At 38.7% G+C, this 21,685-nt stretch overlaps 2 protein-coding genes across 3 annotated transcripts; one reads left to right on the top strand and one right to left on the bottom strand.

Annotated features, from left to right (window-relative positions):
* Positions 1–533: 533 nt before the first annotated feature.
* LOC124878933 (H-2 class I histocompatibility antigen, Q9 alpha chain-like) lies at positions 534–6,689 on the bottom strand. Of its 2 annotated transcripts, none has more exons than XM_047383136.1 (8): positions 6,538–6,689; positions 3,574–3,837; positions 2,823–3,101; positions 2,265–2,579; positions 1,496–1,618; positions 1,284–1,301; positions 1,122–1,165; positions 534–935 (listed from the first exon to the last, which is right to left on the bottom strand). In XM_047383136.1, the coding sequence occupies exons 1-8, from the start codon at positions 6,587–6,589 to the stop codon at positions 903–905; spliced, it is 1,128 nt and encodes a 375-aa protein (XP_047239092.1). In that variant the 5' UTR covers positions 6,590–6,689; the 3' UTR covers positions 534–902. The 2 variants fall into 2 exon arrangements, with proteins under 2 accessions (XP_047239092.1, XP_047239093.1); XM_047383137.1 differs by having other exon boundaries at positions 534–928.
* A 10,094-nt stretch (positions 6,690–16,783) lies between these two features.
* Positions 16,784–21,681, top strand: tapbp.1 (TAP binding protein (tapasin), tandem duplicate 1). Its single transcript, XM_047383994.1, has 8 exons — positions 16,784–17,039; positions 18,216–18,407; positions 18,692–18,940; positions 19,017–19,376; positions 19,478–19,801; positions 20,739–20,840; positions 20,966–20,994; positions 21,093–21,681. Exons 1-8 carry the CDS (start codon positions 16,979–16,981, stop codon positions 21,102–21,104), a joined length of 1,329 nt encoding a protein of 442 aa, XP_047239950.1. The 5' UTR covers positions 16,784–16,978; the 3' UTR covers positions 21,105–21,681.
* The last annotated feature ends 4 nt before the right edge of the window (positions 21,682–21,685 follow it).

Raw genomic sequence — 21,685 nt, 5'->3', positions numbered from 1 at the left:
ATTCTTAATCTATAAGGTCCAGTTTGTTGTTGGACCCACTGCCAGCAACAGCAACTTTAACTATTTTGTAAACATCTTCCACAAGGTTTAAGAATGTGTTCATAGTTAGATGAGAAAACCAGAATTGCAACCTCTGCTCTAACTCCGTGCTGTCAGGACAGTCAGGTTTCTTTACACCAAACTTTATACACCTGCAGCCATGGAAGTGACTGGAACACTGGAATATATAAACCAGCAGCAACGTTTTTGTTTTGTATGTGAAACAGTTTTTGGAGCTCTAGAAACTACAAAATCTCTTTTATAAAGCACTTTTAATCACTTCAAAAACCCATGTTGTTACAAGTTAAAGAAAAAAATTCTGAAGGAATTTCAAATTTTAAATATATTTAATAAACTTGCAACACATACAGTACAAACCCCACTAGCAGAACGTTATTTCATTATATCTAGGTTAAAGATGTAATGAAATAAGACCAATTCAAAGAAATGATGGAAAATACCACTTGAAAGAAACTGTTGTAATCAAACACAAGTTAAGAAATAACTTTTATTTATAATTCACACCTATGGATATTTACAAGACAGTGATGGAGAACAAACAAAAAAAATCTTAAGATTGCTGATTATTTAACACAGTAAAATATACAAAATTGTATGTTATATTAAGCAGTCCAAGTTTAACTTTGACTTCATTTTTAAGCTCACTCTGGCATTAGAAATCAGATAAATTGTTGCCAGTTAACCGAAATTATCCAACTCTAAATAAAAGCACTACAGCAGGATAGCAAAATAAAACTGAAAAGTATCAAACAAGTTTCATAGATATTGAATGATTAAATCTCAGTTATTTGAATTTGTCTTGATGTTGTAATTTATGAACAGACTTTTTTTTTCTTAGTCATTCAGGCGATCATCTTCTGCTGTTCGCCGCCCGCCTGTTGAGAAAGTTGATAAATATACAGATTATGTTGTTTTTCTATTCAGTACAGCTTCCAAAGTTTACTCCGTATTTCCAAATAAATTTCCTTGGTGTCAGAAATCAGATGGAAAGCAAATATCTTGGTGAGATTGAATCTAAAGCAGCAACAGTTTAAAATACTATTTTATTATAATTAACTTACTTTCTTAGGATCTTCTGAAGAAGATGATGATGAAGTGTCAGAAGCTACAAAACAACAAAAAAATGTGAAATTGTTCTCTTTGGCTTTCACAGTATTACATGGAAATCACAAGCAACTTCATGATTATATGAGACAAAGAAGAATAAAAAATATTATACTCACTATTTGTTTGTTTAAACCCTGAAACACCAAAAACAGCATTTTTTTTATTTTAGTTTTAGAATAAATAATAAAATGTTTTCATTTAAACTATATGCAGCATAAACTCTCAAAATGTCCTGATTGATCAGAAGTACAAACCAATGAAAATAGTTGCAACATGAATACAAATCGTATGCAAGTAAAGCAGATTTATGATGATTTTGGTTGCTCACCATTATTATTTCTTCTCCACCAGACGACCCCAGCGATGATGGCAACCGCGATGATGGCAACCAGAACTAGGAGTCCCACAACAACCCCCCCAATCACAGCCATGGTGGGGAACCCTGAAGAATCTGAAACAAAATCATTTACACTGCTGAAGCTACCTTAGTTATCAGAACATTTGGAGAAAAACTGGGAAAAATAAAATGGGAGAAAAAATTAATGTAGTAAAAGTAATACTGGAACTGGATACAAATTTCATCAATGGTAGTTGTGTTAAGCTCAACATTTCTAGTCAGTGGTGGAAGTTTATACAAATTTCTCTGCACATGTGCCAAAAACAAAATTTGGTAAAAGAAATGTTATCCTATCAGTGAACAGAGATGAGACTGGAAGGGTGTTGCAAAAAAAAAAAATAAAGATGTTAATTACAAGCAAGTCTAAATACGGTTTTACTGAAAGATTGTGTTTCAGCAATATTGCAAAAGTAACGGATAATAAACATTTATCAAAAGTAATGCTTTCTGAGTGTGTTTCAAACTATATATATAAAAATAGTAAGAAAACATCTCAGTAACTTTCCATAACTGGCTCAATAATGTAAAGCCTTTGACTTTTTTCATAGTTTAATACAAATTTAAAAAAAAGATATTACTTAAGATCTAATTTGAAGAAACAATCCTACAATCAGGTTAAGCTAATACAATTCTGCTAAATAAGAAAACCCAGGGAGTAAATAAATAAACATATTTTAAGGTCATCGTATTTCATTCTTACCATTCCCAGTCCTGATTTTTGTCCTGATCCTTGTTTTCTCCAGTCTGTGGGTGACGTCTTCTTTGACTCCAGAGAGCTGAAACACACATTCATACTTGGTCCAGTCTTCAGCTGCAACAGAGGACAGATCTATGTCCACACTCATCTGGAAGGTCCCATCATTGTTAGGGAGGATCTCTCCTTTGTCCACACCATCATGAACCTCTTCTCCATCTTTCCTCCAGAACATCTCAGCTCTGTTCGGGTAGAAACCTGTAGCGTGGCAGCTGACTGGAGAGGAGGAAGTCTTCTGGAGAAAGGAAACTGATGGAAGATCTGGAGATGGAGACACACAGTTCAAATATAACCAGTTTATAATGATTCCTGTCTAATGAAAAGTACATTACTTGAAATGTGTCAGAGCTGGAGACGAACCTCAGATACACAAACAGAACTGAGTCCAGTTTAAATGTAATAAAGAAGTTGGTATCTAGATGAGTGTTATAACATTACCTTTGAGTAATTCTAGTAAAACAAGGAATTTAAATAATAAAAAAATATCAGGTTATGTTACTATACCTGTTCTCATCAGAGAGCTCCTTCCATAGCTCATATACTTCTTCAGCCACTCAACACATGTCTGAGTTAAGTAGAACTTCTCATATTTTACAGCATGTTCATCATGGTCCCACTTGTTCTTGGTGATGAAACCTTGTGGAGTTGGAGCGATCCATGATTTTGTCTCTGGGTCCAGTATGATTAAATCGTCTCCATCATAACCTTGCTGATCATAACCTTTAACCTTTTCAGTCTCATCGTCCCACTCACAGCCATACATCTGCTGATAGACATGCAGTTCTGAGACAGAGAGACATCAGTGAATTTAAACACAATCCCTTAATTCCTCCCACAAAGGTGCATTATAGTGTAATAGACTGCTCTATCAAAAGAACTCAAAAACCTTTTAACAAATAAATAGAAACGTTGAGCATAAACCTTCACATGTTCAGTTTATCATGTGTTCATTAGTTTTAATGTGACAATGGCAACAAATAATTAAACATTTAACGTTTTATGTTAGATCTTTAATTATACAGATTATAAAACATAAATAGGAATGAAAAAAGTTCTGAATGGTCAATTTTCAGAATGCAGAGGAACTATTTATTGGACTAAAATTTTCTAGATTAAACACAGAGGTAAATACCTTCAGATGCACAATAACTAATAATCATTGATATAACTAAGTACACACATTTATGTTGGGAAACTTTACAAAAAGTAGTGGTTGAAAAATATGTGATATGTAGAAAGTGGATCATGTACAAACCTCCAGTCTGGTTGAAGCGTTGTGCAGCAATCTCAATGTTTTTCTTGAAGTTTTCCTGTTTATGCAAACATGTCTGAGTTTCCTCCTCCCAGTAACGTGGATGTTCTGAACTCACTTTATTCATCCAGTCCTGCTTAGGAACGTTTCTGTTGATGTTGCTGTCACAGTAACTTATCTGAACATCATCAACAAACCCAACAGACACGTATGATGGGAAGCCTGTTCCAGAATATGCCGTGTAGAAATACCTCAGAGAGTGGGTCACTGTAAGAAAAAGCAAAGAACTGAATGTTTTACCATTATTTCTATATTATATCACTAAAAAACAAGATAAACCCAAGATTTAATATTCTGCTCTGACATTTGAAAAATATGTTTATGTTTATGCATTTGGTATGTGCTTTTATTCAAAGCAACTGTAAAATGTAACAATAGGAGGAGGATTAAACAATAGTTAATATCAAAGCTTACAATAAACTAATTAGAGGGAAAACCACTAGTCAGGTTCTACCAGAGGTGACAGTGTAGAAATAGAGTTCAGGCACAGAGACGAGCACAAAGAGACAGACTGAAATACACAGACTGGTGGCCAACTAGGGCTTAAGTGCTTTGCCTCAGGGCACATCAATATGACAGCAGGAACCTAGAATAGAACCCACCACTTTCTGAGTGCAAGACAACTACTCCACTGAGCCACAGTCACCTTCTGCATCAAACATAAACTCTCTCTAGTTGTTTACATTTTTTAAACATTTATCTGTCCAAAACTTTATTTTAGACTAACAGCCACATAGGTTTACTTGCAATAAATGGCATCTGACCTTTAAAAGTTTGTAGTATTTTTGCTAAGAAGTGATCAGTTTAGCATCAATATACATTTCTTTTTCAGCATACATTAATACCTGTTATGATGCTTTATGTCAGTCAAAATATTTGGACCAGATCCCCCAAAAAATCTATTTAAGCTTCATTAAATGTAATTTTATTTTTCTAAAACTTCTATTGGATCAAGAGAAAAAATGTTTAACATGTATAAGTCAGAAAATATTTCTCCCTTCAAAACAGGTAGTTGAAGCGTCTGTCTCGAGCATTTTTTTGACTCAATTTCTTTATTTATAAGTAAATAGAAGCTGGACGTGGACCATTAGCACAGTTTTATTCTTGAAACAGTTGGTAGATGTGTCCACCAACACAGAATACCTTGGCTCTGCTCTAAACAGTTAACAATTTCAACAGCCTTATTTCATAATATCTCATGAATATTTACAAACAAAAAAAAACTTCTACACACTGGCGTGTTCTGATGTGTGCTTTGATGGTGAAAGTATAACTGCTACAGGGTGTGTAGAAGTTAAAGCCTGATTGGAAAGTGTCAGAGTGCCTGCTTTCTGGAAAAGACCATAAATATGTTCTTGTGTCTGTTTCTGAACTCCAAGTTCTGACACATGACCCAAAATGTCCACAGTCTGCTTCATTTAACAAAACTGGTGCAGATTCAGGCATAAAAATAATCACAGGTTTAACGAGTGATTTATGACCCAGATGTAAACGGGCCAATCCTAGAGTACAACCATTCAGGTTTTGGTACACCTGGCAGTTGGAAACAATGGTTTACATACAGGTCCTCAAAAGGTATTCACATCACTTTGACTTGTTCAGATACTAGGTTTCATTTACCTCAGTAACTTAAAAAAAACAAAAAAGTACTTCTAAGAGTAGATTACCTCCACTGTACATTTTACTTCTACTTGAGTAATGTAATTTTGATGTACCTCTACTTTTACTTAAGTGCAGTTTTTGACTCCTCTACCCACCTCTGGTGAAGAAGAAGCACATTTGAGACACACATGCATCAGACACAGACCCATATAATTTATGGTAAAGTTCAACTTCTAGTTGACAAGCTGCCTGTTGTAATATTATTTTCTGTCTGCTTTGGCATTTGAAGGGTAAGTGAATACGAAGCATATTAACTCACATTTAGAAATATGAAGAAGGTTTGTGTGATAATTTGTTATTTGGTAAATACATTATTAATTTTTACAACTTTATTTTTTATTTTGAAAAGCTCATAATTTGCAACCTTTGTCTGTCTGATTACGTCATTTCTAGAAAATAAATTAGTCATCACAATCAAAGTGTTACTTAGTTCTGTGTCGTTTTTTCTCAAATACTCTTTTACTTCTAGTTGAGCAATAGTATTTTGAAGTACCAATACTCTTACTTGAGTACAATTTTTGGTCACTCTACCCACCCCTACAATACAACAACAACAACTTTAATGTATTTTATATGGATTTTATGTAATAAAATCACAAAAGAAAATGTTCAATGTGTCTTTATGCAGGGCAGCCTACATTAGCCAGTGAAAAGTTTAGTATTTATTGCTCAAAAGACTATATAATCTGGTCGTACAGAGAAGAACAGGAGAAAAAATGCGAAATAAATATCAACTGGGAGACTCAAGCGCTGAGAAACAATGCATGTAAGTTGAGTGAATTCAATGCTTTGTTTTATATTGGCTAAGAGACTCCAAGGCAATGGTAGAAGAAACGCTACACTCTAAATGGAGAAGCATTAAAATATAAAATAAACTTTGGGGTTTACGAGGTGAACATAAAGGCCTCATTATTCAATGTTTACTGGACTGTCTTGCAAACCTGATAAACTCACCAGCGCCATTTTACATGTACCGTAACACATAAGTTAACACTAAATATGCAGCCATTTTTGATACACGCCGCTTAGATAGTTAATATAAAATAATAACGATGATAATAACGATACAAGGCTAAATTAAAAAGAAAACAACTAAATAACCTGTCCATTTTGTTTAATTTTAGACCATTCTTTTTTAAATGAGTAAAATATTTAACACTCCACCATGAACTGTCTTAAAATAAACATCAGCGTCAAATGAACGCGTTTTTATAATAACACCGAAATGTACATTTTCTAACTCACCTGCCGCTGCAGCTGGTATTCCTAGTAGAAGCAGAAAGATTAAGCCCTTCATTTTAGCCCTGTCGCTTTACATGTTCAGGTCCACTCTAATGTTACTTGGTTCATCTTCCGTGTGAGGAGTCTGGAAAACAATGAAGATCACCTGAGCCAATAGGAGCGTCCTGGCCGCAAACGTCACTTAAAACTGGGTTAAACAGCCTCAGAGAGGTTTGTAAACGAAAGTGAAAGTAAATTCAGTTTATTCTCTACTGTTAGTTTGAGTTTTATGGAAAGACGGAATCTGGTTAAATTTGGCGTCTGACTTTTTCTGCGCAGGTGATTCAGAACGGCAAACAAATTTAAATCTAACACTAAAGACAAAGTACTAACTTGGTTTCGCTGTAATAATAGTCCTCTACAAATTCTAACCTAAGTTGTGATTTTCTGTGAATTAAAAATACTAAAAATAAGTAAAAATATTGATACAAAATATCGTTTTGCTGTTTTCTTTAAAAAAATGTTGTTTTTTTTCGGATTCCCTTCTGGTTCATATGACACAATATATATTATCAATGGGATTTATATTTTAACCTAAAATTATAATACGTAAGTAAAATAAGTATAAGAACAAATGTGAAAAAAAAATCTATAGACTGTGGGAAATAAACAAAATTGGCAACATTCCTGTAAATTTTTGTCGGATTTCTCTCTGATTTAAACACATTACCTGTTGCAAAAAATTCCAAAGTTTAATCTAAATTATAACTTTTCAACACAACACTAATTAATTATCCCCCCCCCCACACACACAAAAAAAAAAATACCAAAAACTAATGCAAATATAACTTCATACACACAGAACAGTGCTTCCTGTGAGCAGCACAACAATATTAGAAAAAGTCAGGAAGAAGCAATAATATGCACATAGTTTGATGTCTGACATATAACCAATGTCTTATATTCACAATTTATTATTGATAACTTCAGAAGGAACAAGCACCTATTCTTTTGCAAGAGCATTTCATCCTTTCTTTGTTTTTATTTCTTAAACATAATTTATGGCTTTTGAATAGTTATTTTAGGAACAGAGTTGTGTTATCATGTAATCACACCAGCTAAGTAAACTTTTAATCTCTCTAAGTGCGTTGAATTAGTGATTAGAATATGCCCAAACTTTATCAAAAATTATGGAGAAAACCTAACTGAACAGAGGAGCAGAGCCTGCTGGAGGAGAAGAGATGAGTGTTGAAAGGTAGATTTGGTTTCCTGGGATCATGGTGGGAACGAACAGGCATTCCCAGCATTTCAATGGGTCGTTTCCTCTGCTTTCAGCACAAGCCTGAAATGTGAGCAGCTCTGGTACCTGGTGGTACCTGCTGCAGTCAGAAGCTAGAGAGGAGATAGCAGAACATCAGAGAACATCTCCACAGACGATGAGCGTTGTAGATTAACATTTAGGCAGGTACAATGGAGCAAATACTTATTCACGTCATTTACATCTTCCTTCTATGTATAATGTGCTTAGATAATTGTAAGATTTGTCTTATAATGACATGTCTAGGAACTACTTTAAGTCTTTGGATTCTTTGTAAATACAGGCCCAGTTTTTCACACCAGCTGAATGTTTTTTCTATCAAGTGAAATGATTTCTAAATGTGTTGAACTTGTGATATATGCCCAAACTTTATCAATGAGCTTGACTTACTGACATGTGGATTAGACAAAAGTAGCAAAGTTTCTTAAAGATTAAGATTTACTGTTGTTCTATAGTGACTGTTTTATAGTATAAAGTAAGTGATGGTAATATCAAGAAACAGAAGAAACAAACTGGATCAGAGAGAAAAGTATAAACTTTGGCGTATTATCAGTCGGTTTTCTAATTTTCTGATTTGATTTTTTTCTGAAAATTAATTTATTTCTACATAAAAATTATTTAAACATTTTACCAGATTAATACCACTGAACTTTGGCTTCGATTAGATGCTAATCTTATTTCAGTAGTTTACTTGGTTATAAAGATTGTTAAATAATAATCTCTGTCAGAGGACCAAGGAGAACATCTGGCAAGAATATTCATTATTCATTTGAAAAAAATACAGGTAGCCATAAATTTAGCGAGTATCAGGCCCATTATTATTTATGTTTTGAGCACTCTAGGAGGTAAAACAACCAAATGTTTATATTGCTTATTTTAATTTATGATGACCTTTTAAGTGTGAACAGAACATGAGATCTACTTGGATTTGCTGTCAGTCAATAGTGTTTATTTTTATAATCTTGTCTTTTTATGTAAGAATAATTGAGTTATTAACATCCCAGCTACCTAAACTCTGCCAACAGAAAGGAAACACTGAAAATGTATCACTGTTTTAAATTATTGGAGATAATTGAGCTCTATGGTCGAGCTTTTCACTATGTAGAGTTTTGTCATATCTTTTCTGTTTACATATGTATCTCGTAATATAATATGTTTATTTATTTATCACTTTCTTTGCTTTATAAATTGAACAGAAATGTTAAGAAATGACCTTATTTAATATGTTCAGATTAATAGTTGTCAGACTAAATTATTGGTATTGGTATTGTTATAACTATTATTGTTATAACTGAGGAAAAGAGGTTCGAATGTGATACTTTGTGTTGTTCTGTCCATTCTCTATCTATCATTCTCTATCTTTATGTCAGTTTTTGCACCATAATAGTTTGTAGTTATGTCTGACTGAATTATAATAATAATGGTAATTTTATTTATAAAGCACTTTTAATCAAAGTGCTGTATACAGGCAGGTAAGACAGACATAAAAAAACTACAAAAAACAAACAAGAATTAAAAAAGTTCAAATACAACTCACAACAACGGAGGGAAAACAAATGGGACTATAGCTTATTACATTTAATATGTAAATGACATGCTCTGGTCAAAAATAACACTAACGTTCCCTACTTTAAATACTAGAAACACCTGACTGAGGAGTTTGTTCTTTGAATGCTCACGACAACTTCTGTCTTGTCTGTGTCATGATCTGCCGATGTTTGGGTTTTGAGATTTGAGTTTGTTTATTTCCTTTTCAGCCAGTTTCTGTGTTTTGTTTCTCAGACAGGTGTTTTCTTTTCATCCAGGTCATTAGATTACTTCTGTTAGTTGTTACTCCCTAGATTCTTGTGTTTCAAGTGTTTGTTTATATTTTCCTATAGGTCTGTTTGTCCCCTGGTTTTGTGATTTAGTCTAGCTCCCTTGTTTTCTCCTCAGTTCCTCATGTCCCTGCGTTCCCTCTGCTCATTAGTTTAATTAGACACATTCCCTTCAGTCTCCCTGCAGCCTGTTCCACACCTGTGTCATGTTTCACCTGATTACCTGCTATCCCTCTTTCATTGGTTCATACTCCCCTTCCCCCAGTATATAAGCTTGTTGATGTTCATTGTTCCCCGCTGGTTCCTCCTATAAACTTTCCTGGCTACTACCCTGTTAAACTACTCGAGTTCTACCCAGTCTGTTACCTGTTTTTTGTTTACCTCCTGGACCTGGTCTCTGAACTTTTTTTGTTTCTTGCTCAGTTCTCTGTCTTTAAGTCTCTGTTCATTATCTTCATTAAACACTTCTCAACTCACCATGCGGCCTCCTCGCCATAATCTGCACCTTGGTCCAGCCTCCAAAAACCCAAATGTGACAGTCTGAGTTTAAAGACAAAAAATAAAAACTCATCCAGGTTTTTATAGCCGCAAGATATGAGACTATCTAACTGACTGAATTATTGGGGATTTATAGATAAATAAAGGTGAGTCACCTCAGAATATCATGTCTGATAATTTTATTTGGAAGCATGAGAACTGGGTCAAGCACTGAACCCTGTGGTACTCCACAAGTATGAAAATGAGCAAAATGGAATCTGTCAGACAAATAAGATTTAAACCAGCCTGGTGCTGTTCCCCTGATCCCTACAGCATATTCCAGCTTTTCTAATAGAATATTGTGATCGACTGTAACAAATGCAGCACTGAGATCTAACAGAAAAGGTATAGACACATGTCCATTATCTGAAGTAGGAGAATATAATTTGTTACTTTCACTAGTGCTGTTTCCATGCTATGATGCAGTGGCACCTCCAAAAATTTTCACTGAGGGGCCAAAAGGGGGACATCTCAGGGGTGGCACACCAAAACCAAAACCAGTGACTGACTTTGAAAACTGCTATGATGTTGTACTATTATTATATAATAGGAACTACAAAAAACCTCGTACTCGTCGTACTCGTCGTCTTCCGCTTATCCGGGACCGGGTCGCGGGGGCAGCACACTCAGCAGAGACGCCCAGATGTCCTTCTCTCCAGACACCTCCTCCAGCTCCTCCAGGGGGAGCCCAAGGCGTTCCCAGGTCAGCCAAGAGACATAGTCACTCCAGTGTGTCCTGGGCCGTCCCTTGGGCCTCCTCCCGGTGGGACGTGCCTGGAACACCTCCCGAGGAAGGCGTCCAGGAGGCATCCGGTGTAGATGCCCGAGCCACCTCAACTGGCTCCTCTCGATGTGGAAGAGCAGCGGTTCTACTCCAAGCCCCTCCCGGATGGCCGAGCTCCTCACCCTATCTCTAAGGGAGTGCCCGGCCACCCTACGGAGGAAGCTCATTTCAGCCGCTTGTATCTGGGATCTCGTTCTTTCGGTCATGACCCAAAGTTCATGGCCATAGGTGAGGGTAGGAACGTAGACCGACCAGTAAATTGAGAGCTTTGCTTTTCGGCTCAGCTCTCTCTTCACCACAACGGACCGGCACAGTGGCCCCATTATTGTGGCAGCCGCACCGATCCGTCTGTCGATCTCCCGCTCCATTCTTCCCTCACTCGGGAACAAGACCCCGAGATACTTAAACTCCTCCACTTGAGGCAGGAACTCCCCTCCAACCTGAAGAGGACAAGCCACCCTTTTCCGGTCGAGTACCATGACCTCGGACTTAGAGGAGCTGATCCTCATCCCAGCCGCTTCACACTCGGCTGCGAACCGCCACAGCGCATGCTGTAGGTCTTGGCTAGAGGGGGCCAGCAGGACCACGTCATCTGCAAAAAGAAGAGACGAAATCCACTGGTCCCCAAACCAGACCCCCTCCGGCCCTTGGCTGCGCCTAGAAATCCTGTCCATAAAAGTTATGAACAGGACCGGTGACAAAGGGCAGCCCTGCCGGAGTCCAACATGCACCGGGAACAGGTCCGACTTAGTGCCGGCAATGCGGACCAAACTCCTGCTCCGCTCGTACAGGGACCGGATGGCCCCTAATAAAGGGCCCCCGATTCCATACTCCTGGAGCACCCCCCACAGGGCATCACGAGGGACACAGTCGAATGCCTTCTCCAGGTCCACAAAACACATGTGAACCGGTTGGGCAAACTCCCATGAACCCTCGAGTACCCTGTAGAGGGTATAGAGCTGGTCCAGTGTTCCACGGCCGGGATGAAAACCACACTGCTCCTCCTGAAGCCGAGGTTCGACTATCGGTCGGACTCTCCTCTCCAATACCCTGGCGTAGGCCTTACCAGGGAGGCTGAGGAGTGTGATCCCCCTGTAGTTGGAACACACCCTCCGGACCACCACCCCATTCTGCCAGTCCAGAGGCACTGTCCCCGACCACCACGCAATGTTGAAGAGGCGTGTCAACCATGACAGCCCTACAACATCCAGAGACTTGAGGTACTCAGGGCGGATCTCATCCACCCCCGAAGCCTTGCCACCGCGGAGCTTTTTAACCACCTCAGTGACTTCAGCTTGGATGATGAAAGAGTCCAACCCCGAGTCCCCAGCCTCTGTTTCCACCACGGAATGCGTGATGGCAGGATTGAGGAGATCCTTGAAGTACTCCTTCCACCGCCCGATAATGTCCTCAGTCGAGGTCAGCTGTCTCCCGCCCCCACTATAAACATTGTTGGCAAAGCACTGCTTCCCCCTCCTGAGGCGCCGGACGGTTTGTCAGAATCGCTTCGAGGCCAACCGGTAGTCCTTCTCCATGGCCTCACCGAACTCCTCCCAGGCCCGAGTTTTTGCCTCTGCCACAGCCCGGGCCGCAGCACGCTTGGCCTCACGGTACCCGTCAGCCGCCTCAGGAGTCCCACAAGCCAACCACAGCCAATAGGACTCCTTCTTCAGCTTGACAGCATCCCTTACTGCCGGTGTCTACCACCGGGTTCTGGGATTGCCGCCACAACAGGAACCGCAGACCTTACGGCCGTGGCTACAGGCAGCAGCATCGACAATAGATGCGGAGAACATGGTCCACTCGGACTCTATGTCTCCAACATCCCCCACGATCTGGTCGAAGCTCTCCCGGAGGTGGGAGTTGAATACACCCTGGCCGAGGGCTCCGCCAGGCGTTCCCAGCAGACCCTCACTATGCACTTGGGCCTGCCGAGTCTGTCCGGCTTTCTCCTCCTCCAGCGGATCCAACTCACCACCAGGTGGTGATCAGTGGACAGCTCAGCCCCTCTCTTCACCCGAGTGTCCAAAACATGCGGCCGAAGGTCTGATGATACGACAACAAAGTCGATCGTCAACCTCCTGCCTAGGGTGTCCTGGTGCCAAGTGCACTGATGGACACCCTTATGTTTGAACATGGTGTTCATTATGGACAATCCGTGACTAGCACAGAAGTCCAATAACAAAACACCACTCGGATTCAGATCGGGGAGGCCATTCCTCCCGATCACGCCTCTCCAGGTGTCACTGTCGTTCCCCACGTGGGCGTTGAAGTCCCCCAGCAGAATAATGGAGTCCCCAGGAGGGGCACTATCCAGCACCCCCGACAGGGACGCCAAGAAGGCCGGGTACTCCGCACTACCACTCGGCCCGTAGGCTGAAATGATAGTCAGAGACCTCTCCCCAACCCGAAGGCGCAGGGATACGACCCTCTCATCCACAGGGGTAAACCCCAACACGAGACGGCTGAGCTGGGGGGCAACAAGCAAACCCACACTGGTGTGGGTGGGTTTTACAAAAAACCTATCATAGACTATTTGTCTTTTGTTTTTACAATTTTTTTTATTTCAGACTGACTATATATATACTATACTATATAAATATTTTAAAATAGTTTTATTCTTTAAAATAACAGGGTTTGTTTTTTTTTTTACAGAATTAATCAAACTGTATTCACCAAAAATAATAATCTTTATGTAAACTCTTTACCAGGCACTCAGTAACAATGACAAAATTCAGTCACACTGTTAAAATGAGGGGCTGCACGGTGGTGCAGTTGGTAGCACTGTTGCCTTGCAGCAAGAAAGTCCTGGGTTTGACACCCGGCCAGGGGTCTTTCTGCATAGCATTTGCATGTTCTCCCCGTGCATGCATCTGGTTCGGGGGGGTCACTAGGGTGGCCAATGCTATTCCAGGGAGCGCCATGGTCCACCCCCTCTAACAACACCACTGTTATGATGAGCTCTGAAACCTGACTGAAACTCTTTAAACAGGTCTCTACTGTGTAAATGCTCACAGACAACTATTTTTTTCAAAGAGATATTCATAAGAGAGGAAGATTAGACATAGGTCTGTATTTCATTATGACATCTTTAGTGATTCTCAAGTAAAGGTTTAATTACAGCAACCCAAAAGCCCATGGTATGCACCCACTTACATAGAATCAAAGCTGAAGCTTTAGATGAAGCTAACATTTTTGAAAACTTAAAGCCCAATTTTACCAAAGCGACCAAACACAGATCAGGTTCAACTGTGCTCAACCACCAACATAGATTCTGTTACTTGCTCTCTTGCCATTTACAAACCTGTTAAACATCTCACAACGTGCTTCAGTCTGCTGCTTCCAGTTTCTGAGACTGTGACCATTTACTAGGTGCTAACATCCTTAACTCTGCTGCAAGCCCCTAAATAACAATGATGTGATCTGGTACAAGGTGTAACAGCAATATCCAGAGCTGGCCCAATGCATAAGCAAACTAAACTGCTACTTAGAGCTCCCAAACCATCAGAGGCATCCAATTATGGCTTGAATTTTAATAAAGATTATAGGTCTAAAAAACTTTTGGTTTATTGAAAATGGGAATCCCATTAAATTTTATTTGACAGTTTCAGCATAGATAAATTACAGTATTGTAAATTGTTATATTTAAGTGTAATTTTCAAAGGAATTGGCAAATTTCCTTTGAAAAGCCTGTAGAATAATCTTTATTGTGTGATTGTTGTGTTACCATGGTAACAATCTGATGCTACGAGTTTGATCTTTACTCTGGGTTTGAGCTTAGTTTGTTCACAAATACATCTCAGTAATTAACCAATTATCTGTGATTGCTTTTAGGCTTAGCCAATTCAACTGGGCATCGTCTCTCAGATGCCACAAGATTTGTAGTGAAATGCTGTTAATTGTGGTGATTTTTCTCCACAGGAAGAGGGGCCCCAAATCAAATTCTGAATAAGGTCTCACACAACCTTGGGCCAGCCCTAACAATAAGAACTTAAATGAAAAAACAAAATGACTACTAATTGCTGAATAGTTAAAGCAAGTAAAATGTATTTATTTTACACTTAGGGAAAATCAGCTAACACAGGGAAACTTTAAGTTTTAGGGTCATCCCTTCAACTCATCCCCTCAAGATTTTATGGAGCTGCTCAAACAACTCGCAGCCAAATTTAGCAATTTATTAATTTACTGTCAGTGTAGAGTCTAGTTTCCAAAACAAAGCATATGAAACATTTTCCTGTTTATTGCAAAGATGTACATAGATCCAAAAAACATACAAACATACAAAAAACATATATCTTCACGATGTATGTTTTTTGACAAATGTTTCCTGTAGCAAATCTAAATTTAAGCAGGTAGGTAAATCTTTAAAAACATAATTCTTCAGGATGAATTTTTGTGTTATATGTTGATTTGTTTTGCTATTATGATTTTCATAAGTAAACATGATGTAATAGGTAATGAAGGTGTCGCAGCCACGATGCCATTTTGTGCCTTCCTACTTTCTGTTTTAAAATGGCGTACAGTCAAACACCTGTGAGGAATGTGGGATTTGAATACTTGTAAGTAATATTTGAAGTTTCTATGAATAAACCTTATCTTATAATTATAGTTTAGATGACATCTAAATATATCATAAAAGAAACCCTGCTGAAAACAAAACTTTGAGGTTTTATTTTTTTTATTGAAACAAATGCTGTAATTATCAGACCAGTGAGTCACACTGAAGCTGCTTTAGTTCCAAATAAACTAAACTAAAACTGTTTCTCTGTAAACACTGATGTTGAAGCAACAGCTGAGGTTATAAAATGATAATCAGTAGATCAAATCGTTGAGGTTACTGGTGGTGTTAGAGCGCCACCATCTGGGCTAACTGAGCACATCCCTCTGAGCTTCTTTCTGGGAAACCAGATGATCTCTCTGTTAGGCTTGATTTTATAGGAGAGTCAGAATGATTCATGCGAATGTTGGCAAACAAAAGAGGAAGACGTCAATTAACTTAGTTACTACCTCATTTAGGTCTCCCTCTGCCAGGACCGACCAGCTTGTCTGTCTTGTTTAGCCACATTTTTCCAGTAATGCATACATAAAGAAAGCACCGAAAAATATAATGAAACCTTCAGTTGTTGTTATACTGAAAACTGAGAAAACAAATCATCCGATCTAACATCAGCAGAAGTATATATCTTATAGTACATAAACCTTCCTTCTCATTATACACAAATGTATAAGTTTTCATACTACAGGTTCCTCTTGAAAATGAGATTGTGGGTTTCTATGAGTCGAGCCTGTTTAAATTAAAGTGAATAAAATAAACTAAAATATGTCATAGAAAAAAAAGAATAATTATGTTGTAGAAATGCGATGTGTTGTATTTTATATATAAACAAAGTCCTGTTTGTGTTGGTTCTCAAAAATAAAGAATTTCCCATTGTTTCTGTTTCTCATGTCCTTATTTTACCTCAGAGCTTTCAGGCCGGATTCCACACTGAATGCTTTGCTTCCTCTCCTTCCTCCTCATTTTAATATCTATTTTCTAAATAAAATGTGTAACGCTACAAAAACAGTTTTTATGCACATTGATCAAAGTAAATTAGAATAAAATGTTATTTTAGTGTGCTAATTAGCACAACAGCAAGCTAAGTAAGCAGAGAGTGGAGACAGAGGAAGGTACGGAACGCGACCCACCCTGAGCCGCCCTCTAGCGGTGGGAGTTAAGAACTACTTAATTTCTTTATGAAATTATTGCGAGGCAATTTTACATCTCTTAAATCTCTCTTTTTTTGCTAGTTTAGTTGTCAAATGTCTTATTTATGTTTAGTTTTTTAGTAATTATTTTCGATAATATGACCCTTGTGTTTCCTTTTTCCAAGCTAGCTGACGTCGTCAGCGAAAGTGAAAGTAAAATGCTGCTGCTTGGTTTTCAGGGGGAAAACCAGATATTAAATCCACTTTACTCCGTGTGTTGGTTGTAAAGAAAGAGACCAGAGAGCAAAAATAGTAGGGGCAACCATGGCGGAGTTTTCTACAATTTATAAACTGTCTATTATCGCCTTCATCGGCTTCATCCAAGGTGAGCTGAACAACATTTCTGCTGCTTTAATGTCCGCAGGAAACATGAGAATATATCCGCGTTTGCAGTAACTGTATGTCATGGTAAACAGGTGGATTTCATTCGGAACCGAGGTTCGGCTGATTTCATTCTAACCAATGCAAATTGCTCATAAAATAAATAAAATTTCAACCGCATTAATGTCTGAAACTTGAGATCCAAATGTGCCTAATTTAGCCAAAGTTCCTGAAACACGATGAAACCTCCGAGGAATGTTTTTGGTTTTAGTTTTTTGCCCTGAATGTAACTTATTTGTAAAATTCGATGTTTATAAATTAAGTTTGGTGTAGTGCAGCGTCGATTATTGCCGAAAATCCTCTTTTCCATAATCTGTTCAGAAAAAAAAAACTATCCTCACAGCTTATTAAGTACATTTATTAAGAAACAGTTGAACTAAAATAAAATATTGAACAGAAAAAGCAGAGTAGCTGACTTAAAGCTGGACTCTGAAAGTGTGAAAACATTAATGAGAGAAATAAATCAAACCCTTTGGACCTCAACAGTAATGCACTTTTACTTTTCTTTTCTTACCAGTGGATCAATTTATAGCTGACAGAAGATTTCAATGCTGTTTTTTTTTTATTGGGACAGCAAAGAACAACTATTAATCCTTAGTTAATCTACTGACAAATTTTTCAATTCAGCAATTAAAATACAATTTCCTCCAAAATTTAAAACCAACTTAATTTTTCACAGTTTTTTACAACAACATTTTGCATTTCTTTATTAACCACAAAATACGATGTAAAAAGATACGCACATTTATGGTATGATATATTTTTAAGGCGGCAACAGCCTGGTTTCTTAAGTGTTCACACACAATTACATTAATACTTTGTTGATGCACTTTTTGACTAAATGTTAGCATTCAGTCTCCTTTGGTAGGAGTCTAACACAGATCTGCATCTTGACCTGTCAGTAATTATCTACCTGGTAAAACTTCATCAAATTTATCAGGACTGTGAGGTGATCTGATGTCCACAGACCTCTTCAGGTGATATCAGATTCAGTTCTGGACTTTGACAGGACCATTTCAAAACTTTATTTTTTTCTTACATAAAGTCATTCTTTGAGTTGAATATATATTGAATATACAGTATATATTTGGAATAATTTTGTTCAACCTGTTGTCTGAAGCCTGCAGCTGTACCTGCCCTGTGATGGAGTGCTGGTTCGTGCAGGAGAAGCCAGGGAGAGGAGGAGGTCTAACGGGAGCTACAACGCAGGAGAAATCTCTGCTTCACATCAGGACAGATGCACACAGTGAGACTGCAGAAACCCAGCGTGCTCCAGCTGACATCAACCCCAGCAGAGTTTATGTTATAACAGGTTAGTTCAATGTGAATCTGCAGCTTCCATCTTCTACAAGTTAGTGGGAACAAATATCTGTTTAGTTCCTGTCATCTTCCTGTATTAAAACCTCTACTCTGATAACCCTTAATAAATTTTAATGCTACCAGCTGCCTCCAGATGTCATGTTGTTATTATTAGAGTATAATTTAACTGAAAGTAGACAATTAATCAGCTAAAATGTTTTGACCAGATTTTCAGCTGCCTGCTGGCTTTATTGGGACCATGAGTTCATGCTAACATCCGCCCTCCTCTGTCCTCAGACCCTGCAGCCACCCTCTGCCATCCCTCTCTCAACCCTCCCAGAGGCTCCATCAAGAAGCCTCAGTGTGAGATTAACCCCTTCCTGCCGCAGCCGTCCAGCCTCAAATGGGTCGCCTCTTTGACAGAATCCGCCCTCAGCCCCATATACCTGCAAGCTGATTGGTTCTCAGGTTCCTTTCAGGGCCTGGACGAGCAGCTCGGCATTTCTACAATCTCACGAGCTCCGTCAGGAACTACAGAACATGATGGTAAAGAGTTTTCTTATCAGTAAGCAAGAATTAATGTTTGTTCTCTCTGATTCATTTGAGTTTCTTGTTTCCTCAGTCATCCTGAGCATTACCAGTAAAACCATGTCTGCCAAGTCCAGACTCGGCGACCCAGTCACCCTGGACTGCAGCTTCTGGGTCGACCCGTCCAATCCTCTGTCCGCGTCGGGTTTTGCCGTGGAGTGGCGCTACCAGACCAGAGGTGACGGCCGGCTCGTTCTGGCTTATGACGGGAAAATGGACCGTTTGGCTGATACTCATGAGCAGGGGGCGTCTCTGGACTTTGAGGCTTTGCATGAGAGAGGTAATGCTTCCCTGCTCCTGGAGGAGGCTAAGGTCCGTCACTCTGGGACGTATATCTGCACCGTGTATCTGCCCTACCTGCTCGCTCAAGTGACGATGGATCTACAGATTATAGGTGAGGGAAAACCCTGAACTTTTCAGTCAATTTTTAAGTTTTAGTTTTGCAGAAATCATCTCTTTTGATAATGACCCAGTTTTTCTTTCCTCTCTACCCAGAACCTCCATCTCTCTCCATCCACCCTTCCTCTCTGCCCCTCGCTGTTCCAGGCCAGACCTTAAACGTCCAATGTGAAGCATCAGGCTTTGCTCCCCTCCCTCTGGAGTTGAGCTGGGAGTTTAAAGGTGCCGATGGAAAGTCCAGATCTCTGGGTTCAGGCAGCGTGTCGGGACACAGGCAGGCCTGGGATGGCACCTACAGCCAGAGCACCCGACTGGAGCTGGACACATCCAAACTGGACCTGGGCCGCGGGGGAGAGGTCACCTGTGTGGCTGTTCATGCAGGAGGAACACGCCGGGCCAGCGTGACCCTCAATGTTATCGGTAACCTGAAGAAACACTTACTGAACGATTTGATCAGATAAAAATGTTTTTCTCTGCATGTTTTTAAAACTTTAGTTTAAATCATAGACTAGAAAGTCATGGTAAAAATAAATAATAACTTTGTTTTCTTCACAAGTTTCTAAATTTCTTTAAATCAAACTCAAGAGTTCAAAGTTCCAGAACAGATTCCACATTATTTATTAAATAATGATAAGGTTATTTACTGCTGATCAAATGAAAATGATTAACTGGTCATCTGCAGAGTGAGCTCCACTGTAAAAACTTACAGATGTATTAACACAACGTCAAGTTAGAAAGATATCAGCAATATCCTCAGACGAGCAACTGTTGCTGTCCGTCAGTCAGGGAAGGGATAACTATTGACAAGTGGAGGGAGTGTTGCAGCAAATTCAGCCGACGCTCAGACAATAAAGTTACAAAGTTCATGACGGGACAATTAGAGAAAGACTGAACAAGTATGGAGGGTTTGGAAGGTTTGAAGGAGAGAGTTCCCCTTTAAAAACAAAATGGCTTCACAACTTAGGTTTGCAAAGATGCATCTGAATGAATCTCAAGACTTCTTCAACAATGTCCTCTAGACCAATGAGACCAACGTAGAGCTGTGCAGAAACAAGGTTGCAAACATCAAGGAATTAAAACACATTTTAGAATGATGTGAGAAACTAAAAGTGGGTCTACAAGATGATCATCTCCTAGTTTACACAAAGCTCTTCTGCTTTGGCCTCATAATGAAAATGTTGAATCTGTTTGGTTTTAGAACTTAAAACATTTTAGAGTCTGGTTAAAGATTATTTTTCATTAAAAAAAACACACTAACTTAAATATCAGCTAAATTAGACAAGTGTTAAAGTAAATTAAATTGTTTAATATTAATTAGCATTTAGATTTAAATACATTTTGTGTTTTTTCCTCTCAGGGTTCAGCAGTCCTTCCATCGAAGACTCTATGGCGATGGTCGGTGTGGCGCTGGTCCTCTATGGGCTCATCAAGTTTGTGTCATGGACCTTTACTGGATCCGGTAAGAAAGAAGCTTTCAGCTGTTTGAATCAAATAAAATAGTGTTTTACTTTTTTTTTTTATTTGCAACTAATTCAAATTTTCAGAAAAGTTTCTGATTTTATTGTTTTCTTTTTCTGCTTTTAGGCTCAAATGAAGCTGAAGGACAAGATAAGGTTATAAAATTTAGTACATGTTTTTATAAAATATATATATTTTTCCATCTGTCTCAGAGCGGCTGCTTTATGTTACCCTGTTTTTCTCCTCCTTACAGAAGGAAAAGTAAAGATGGCAGAAGTCGACTGAAGGTTTCTTGTTGAACCAGTGACACTTTTCATACCTTCAACAGGGTTTTAGCAGCAGCTCCTCGTCTTCATGCAGGCGATCCTTTCTCTTTTTTTTACTGCATGCAGCCTGTGTACAGAATTTACTGCCTGTACTTTTCCAACATTTTGTGGTATAAATTTATTTGGGTGGAAAATAATCTAGAAAACTCCTCTCATGTGTGAACATTTGTACTGATATGTATATATTTGATTTTATTTTCTGTGTCACAGTTTCTTCTCTATTTTTTGGGTTTGCTACAAACACTGGAAATGGGCCAAAAATGTTAAGGTAATTTAGATTGATGCCGTCAGCATCATTTGGTGAATTTAAAGTCATTGACTGAAGCTCATCGTCAGTTCATAATGAGCAGTTAAATGCATGGGTCCTTGGTTTCTGTTGGGAAGAGTGATTCTGCGACAGGCTGAGTCTAGCACCATGTTCTGATTAAAGAAATGTGAAAAATATTGTTCAAACAAAGCGAAAAACTGTTGTTGAATTCTCAATGTCCTCTGAAATAAAAGTATTTCTTGAAACAACCAC

Source organism: Girardinichthys multiradiatus, chromosome 13 (genome assembly GCF_021462225.1).
Source record: "Girardinichthys multiradiatus isolate DD_20200921_A chromosome 13, DD_fGirMul_XY1, whole genome shotgun sequence".
NCBI classification, from domain to species: Eukaryota; Metazoa; Chordata; class Actinopteri; order Cyprinodontiformes; family Goodeidae; genus Girardinichthys; species Girardinichthys multiradiatus.
The sequence above is the reverse complement of the archived record's forward strand: the minus strand, read 5'-3'. Positions and strand labels throughout refer to the sequence as shown.

Excerpts from the sequence above, each read along its gene's own strand:
- LOC124878933 (XM_047383136.1), bottom strand. The coding sequence starts at position 6,589 with ATGAAGGGCTTAATCTTTCTGCTTCTACTAGGAATACCAGCTGCAGCG. Across the intron at positions 1,619-2,264 it reads AAAAATCAGGACTGGGAATG|ATTCTTCAGGGTTCCCCACC; the intron begins GTAAGAATGAAA and ends ATTTTGTTTCAG. Across the intron at positions 936-1,121 it reads CTTCAGAAGATCCTAAGAAA|GCGGGCGGCGAACAGCAGAA; the intron begins GTAAGTTAATTA and ends CTTTCTCAACAG.
- tapbp.1 (XM_047383994.1), top strand. The coding sequence starts at position 16,979 with ATGGCGGAGTTTTCTACAATTTATAAACTGTCTATTATCGCCTTCATC. Across the intron at positions 18,408-18,691 it reads CAGAGTTTATGTTATAACAG|ACCCTGCAGCCACCCTCTGC; the intron begins GTTAGTTCAATG and ends CTCTGTCCTCAG. Across the intron at positions 20,841-20,965 it reads ATGGACCTTTACTGGATCCG|GCTCAAATGAAGCTGAAGGA; the intron begins GTAAGAAAGAAG and ends TTCTGCTTTTAG.